Raw genomic sequence first — 6,008 nt, 5'->3', positions numbered from 1 at the left:
CAAACCAAGACTCGACGGATACAGATTGAGCTTTTTTCCTTCATTATGATACCCTCTTTTTTTTTTTCTTCTTATTTTTCACGATACGGGTCGATTATGACTTGGATACAAATCCAAAGCTCGATACGAGTTGGGGGATATAAAGACGGGTTGGATGTGACCCGAACACCTAATAAGGTGAGAAAACAATAACATAATTACTCAAGCAAATTTTGTAGGCTGTGAGTTTTCTTTTTTTGACCTTTACGAAATCAATCACGTATGCTTTGTATGATGATTAATAATATCAATTAATCTTAATTTCAAATCTTGGGTTGCATCATGTATGATGATGACATTAGACACCCAACTCCCTATAGCTATGGCCAGCAGAAAACTTATTGGTGAATCATTTCCAACTATCATCACCATTTAAAAGAAAAGAAAACTGTCAACACCATTATCATCATCACCGAGTACAAGAAAAGCTTGCTTGGCTCCAAAGTCCACGATGGGGCTTTGCAGGTGCCGACTTGCATGGAACTACAACACGAACTAACCATAAAGACGGAAAACTGGGTAGGCCAAACGGTTGACAGGGTGACAGAGGTTTGGCATCAGTAGCAGAAGAACATGGAGGTGGAAGTGGAGCTCGTGGTGGTGCCTCCGTACCACTCTCGGTCCTCCCCCTCCCATCTCAGAGGATCTTGAAGAGGAGGCCGCCGTGAGCCGCAAAGAATGGTGCGAACACGAGCGACTCCACCGCCATCAGCTTGATGAGGATGTTGAGCGACGGCCCCGACGTGTCCTTTAGAGGATCCCCGATGGTATCGCCGATCACTGCAGCCTTGTGGGCATCGGAACCTTTAGGGCCAAGTGCCCTCGCGTGCTCTGATGCACCAGCCTGAATGATACATTATTGACATCAACAATGGTTGCGTTTGTGTTCGGATGGAAGAACATCATCAGGATGAGAAGATATCAATAAAATTACCTCGATATACTTCTTTGCATTGTCCCATGCACCGCCGGTGTTTGATGCAGAGATAGCAATCTGTTTAACAAACAAGAACAATTATCGACATGATACGCACAAGATTCTCATAATGAAAACATTATGCTAGCTACTTTCCACATACCTGAACTCCGGAAACAAGGGCACCAGCAAGAACCCCAGATAGGGTCTCGACACCGAAGAAGGTCCCGACAATTAGGGGGGTGAGCATCACCAGAGCACCAGGAGGAATCATCTCCTTGATGGAAGCATCTGTGGAGATCTTAACACAGGTTGCATAATCGGGCTTGGCAGTACCCTCCATGAGCCCCGGGATGCTGTTGAACTGTCTGCGGACTTCCTCGACCATCTCCAAGGCTGCTCTACCGACGCTCTTCATGGTCATGGCTGAGAACCAGTAAGGCAGCATTGCACCAACGATCAACCCAATGAAGACTTTTGGCGTGAGAACATCCACTGTGGAGATTGCGGCTCTACTCACAAAGGCACCAAAGAGCGCAAGCGACACCAACGCAGCAGAACCGATGGCAAACCCCTAAGAGGGCAGGTTAGATATATATAAGCCTAAGATTCATAAACTACATTCTAGCAAGATACATGATTAGATCAAAGCATACATAAATCAAGAAAAGCATAACAAAGAGAAAGCATTCAAATCATTATGAATGCCAGGTAATAATCAACAAACAAACCAGAAAGCATCATTTTGAGTTTGGCATGATGATTTCATAACAGCTTTGCTCGCTACCTCCATAACATAAGTTGTCTTTCTAAGTAGATATGATAACATAATTGAACCGAATTATGTAAAGCTAACGACACCTTTCCGATTGCTGCGGTAGTATTGCCTGCGGCATCCAGCGCATCGGTTCTCTCCCGAATCCTGTGGCTCATTCCGGCCATCTCAGCAATGCCTCCAGCATTGTCACTGATGGGACCATAAGCATCGATCGCCAGCCCAGTCGCAATGGTGCTCAACATGCCAAGAGCAGCAACTGCAATGCCATACATGGCGGCAAGACTAAAACTCACAAAAATGCTAACTGCGATAGCGAAAATGGGGATGATGACAGATTTGTATCCCAAAGCAAGCCCAAAGATGACATTAGTGGCAGCACCAGTTCGGCATGAGTTAGCAACATCTTGCACAGGGCTGCAAAAAGGACAGTGTCAGAAGAGAGCCAACAACCTATCGCAGTTTGATACAATCCATGGAAGGAATAATATTAGAAAGTGTTCCTAACCTGTACGCATTGCTTGTGAAATATTCAGTGACAAACCCGATAACCAAACCAGCCCATAATCCAATTGCAACACAGAAGAACAGCTCCCTAGCAATTCAACTACAGGAGGTAAGGTGTTGCTTAAAACCCTACTACTCTAATAAGCGACCGAGTTTGTATACTACTCACCAGTTCTTCACTTTCTTTTGCTCACCAAAATTGAAGATTGTGAAGGAAGATGGGAGAGCTATCCAGCTGACGATTCCGATACCAACAGTCATAAGAGCAGTGGAGATTATGAGCTGCCTCTTAAGTGCAGGCTCGATATCTTTCACCGCCTTTATTTCGAAAAAGTCAGTAGCAAAAAGTGTAGTGATCAGACAAACAATGATACCCATGGAGCTAATAAGCAGGGGATAGCACATAGCAGTGAAGTCATGGTTAATTCCAAAGGAAGAAATTGAGGCGACGACCAAGGCAGCACATGAGGACTCAGCATACGAGCCAAAAAGATCAGATCCCATCCCTGCAATATCTCCGACATTATCTCCAACATTGTCAGCTATCACCTGTAATTCGCATTTAGATGATTAGTTAGGGCAGAAAACAATAGAAGGTCACCGATAACAAGCTTTGGATGCAGAACTTACAGCTGGGTTTCGAGGGTCATCTTCAGGGATGTTCCTCTCAACCTTACCAACCAGATCAGCACCAACATCAGCTGCCTTTGTGTAGATACCACCACCTACTCTTCCGAAAAGAGCCATGGAGGAGCCACCAAGACCATAACCAGTGATGGCTTCAAAAAGGCCTTCCCAGTCATCGCCATAGTACAACTTGAATAGGTTGATTGCAATGTAAAGCACCAAAAGGCCATTTGCAGCCAGCAAGAAGCCCATGACTGCACCGGACCTGAACGCAGTGATAAATGCTTTTCCAACACCCTTCCTTGCCTCCAAAGTTGTTCTTGCATTGGCGTATGTTGCAATTTTCATCCCAAGAAATCCAGACACCACAGAGGTGATAGCACCAAGCAAAAACGACACAGTGCTAAAGACGGCATTTGCAAGTGCTGGCTTGCAGTACTTATCCTTGCTATAGGTGCATGGCTGGCTTTTTGTACTAAAGCCTTCCACGGATCCAAGAAAGAGGAAGATCAGCACAGCGAAAACAGCCATGAAGACTCCAACATACTGGTATTCAGTGAAAAGGAAGGAAGTTGCTCCTGTCGACAAGCATGAGGAAACATGTCAGCTACCTATTTAACGAGTCCAAAGTTGGCAAAATCTTAGTTGGTGAACCGAGTAAAATGAGGCAAAAAGAAACAACAAAAGAAGCAAATAATACAAAAGAATTGACTCGGTTTATCTGAATTTTGAACATAGTCACTTTATGCAGTAAAATGTCCGCAATCAACAATTCCGCATAATCTTCATTCATTATATGAGATGCTATCATAAGTTCTTACCACTAAATGCCCAAAATAGTTTCAAGAACCACAAAACACTTAGACAAAGGCCAAGATATCTACCATGCTAATGGAATTGACAGATCGAGATTTAGCAAACCATGGATCATAAAATTAATCAATTTAAACCTTCCTCGAATGTTGTCATTGACAAGTAGTCAGAAGCAGCAAATTTAGAAACAGAGTTCAGGCTACAGAACACAGGTGACTTGCATCTTATTAGTACAGAGATGAACAATGCTTGAAAAAGGTGATAAGACTATTGCACACAAGCACAGGTGACATGCATCTAATTGAAGACGCTGCTAAATCCTATGCCTACTTCTAACTTTCTCTCCAACTGCTTCTACCTTAGTCTCTCATACATGAGAAACTATATACACAATAGTAAGAATCACAAAACAGAGTGAAGCCAAGTGAATCAAAACATAAGAAACTATTTCGGTACTCGTCCAAAACAGTTTCAGGTTGTACTATAAGCCTTTTCAAGACCCACACGCAAAAGAGTTGTCAGATCATATTCATGGTAAACAAAGCACGCTTCTAACAACCAAATACAAGCAAGCATACTCATATAGCAAGATTAGATGGCCGCAGTAAAAGCAGTCTCCACATTGAAGAAAATGAAGTGAAGGATACCAAAACAATCAGAATACCAGATGATATCTATTACTCTGTTACAAAGAACAAGAAAAGGAACTCGTTGCATCACTGCTTCAGTCCTCAAGCTAACCTCCAAGCAACACAAAATCTATGTCCGTAGTTGGCCCAAAAAAAAGAGGAAATTCGGCATAAAAAAAGTCACAATAAGTCAAGTAAAGAATTCGGAAGAGACAACAAATCGAATTAAAGGCCCTTTTGTTTCCCCTTAAAAATCGGACTTTTATTATTACCCCCCATGAAAGCAATGATTTTTCGGACAGACTACTAGCAAATAGGAAGATAGCAGAGTAGGTAAGCTCAAGACGGGGACGAACCTTCGGAGATGGCGTTCTGGATCTCGGCGCACTTCACCACGACGTTGTGATCGTTGAGCCCCTCCTCCTCCTCGATGAGGAAGTCGGCGGCGAACCCGTTCTTCTTGTTACCCCCCGCGGGCGTCTGCCTCTCCGGCGAGAGCTTCACGGCCGACACCAGCATCCACTGGAGCAGCGCGAAGGCGATCCCGATGACGGCAGCCACCGGGATCAAGATCTCCGTTATCACGCCCGTCAGCATCGCCGCCCCCATTGGCGGTTCCTGTCACGTGAAGTCAAGCGGCAGCTGGCGGTGGCGACGTCGGTGAAGGAAGTGACCGACGACGAGAGACAGGCTCGAGGGTATACGGTGACTCACATACCGGGCGCCTGCCAGGCCTTATATAGAAGAGGCCGGAGATCAAACGATGGAGGAAGGGGGTTGATGAGAAAACCAAACTTAACGAGGGGTGTCTTTGAAACTATGTCCATGTTCATAACACATACCGGTATATCCGACCCAACACAACCCTCCGAAACCGTTACGTTACGGCATGTAAAGGTCGATTCGTCGCATGCAGTGAGCCACTTGTCCTTCGCGATCAGCGTACAAGTGGCACGTAACAGTTGTCACGATTATTAAGGCGAGGAAAGGGCGAGGAAAAAGACAGCGGAGATCGAGTGCAACGATATGGTCTTCGAAACTGAAAATACCGACTTTGACAGGGGTGTATCTGAAAAAGGGATAAAGTCGTTCTTGTTTTATGCGTCGCGGGTTTCGTGTCCGAGCCGTTTGATCGAGCAGAGGCGACACGCGTTACCACGAAGCTCCAACGTGTGCCGATCGGGTTGGTGGCAGGTGCCGAGTCGATGTCGGCCGTCGGATCTTTCGGGTCGGGAGATGATGGGGCGCCGGATAGAACCGAGTCGTGTCCGGCGCCGTGAGACGGGCCACGAACGCGACGATGAGGATGGACGGTGATGATGGAGGCAAGGGAACGTGCGTGCAAGTTCGGCCGTCCGTTCTTCATCGGGCGGCGTGCGCTCGCTTTTGGTTGCGTCGGAGATATCGAGGACTTCACCACCCAGCTTACGTCTTCATCTCACCACTCACGAGGCGGTGGTGGTCCCCAAGACCAGGCTGGTAGGGAAGCGGGTAGAATGGTAAATGTGTGTCGGAAACTCGAAATTGCTTTTTCTATTTTAGTCCATTTTTATTTAAACAATATATTTATTTACGCAAATTCCTTTCTTTTTTTTTTTTCTCATCAATCCGCCCATTTTTCTTGTATTTTCAAAATGGGAAAAACATTGGGGAAAAAGATCGATATATTCTTCTATCAATGCACCATCATCTTCATTTGACC

The 6,008-nt window shown here is 45.3% G+C and overlaps 1 protein-coding gene across 1 annotated transcript; it reads right to left on the bottom strand.

The window, feature by feature from the left end:
- Window positions 1–410: 410 nt before the first annotated feature.
- Window positions 411–5,031, bottom strand: LOC135679286 (pyrophosphate-energized vacuolar membrane proton pump-like). The gene is made up of 8 exons (XM_065192824.1): window positions 4,663–5,031; window positions 2,868–3,442; window positions 2,407–2,786; window positions 2,239–2,325; window positions 1,817–2,147; window positions 1,119–1,529; window positions 974–1,033; window positions 411–883 (listed from the first exon to the last, which is right to left on the bottom strand). Exons 1-8 carry the CDS (start codon window positions 4,913–4,915, stop codon window positions 677–679), a joined length of 2,304 nt encoding a protein of 767 aa, XP_065048896.1. The 5' UTR covers window positions 4,916–5,031; the 3' UTR covers window positions 411–676.
- Between the last annotated feature and the right edge of the window lie 977 nt (window positions 5,032–6,008).

The sequence above is a fragment of the Musa acuminata genome, chromosome BXJ1-7 (assembly GCF_036884655.1).
Source record: "Musa acuminata AAA Group cultivar baxijiao chromosome BXJ1-7, Cavendish_Baxijiao_AAA, whole genome shotgun sequence".
Lineage (NCBI taxonomy): Eukaryota > Viridiplantae > Streptophyta > Magnoliopsida > Zingiberales > Musaceae > Musa > Musa acuminata.
This window is presented reverse-complemented; position numbering and strand designations above follow the sequence as displayed.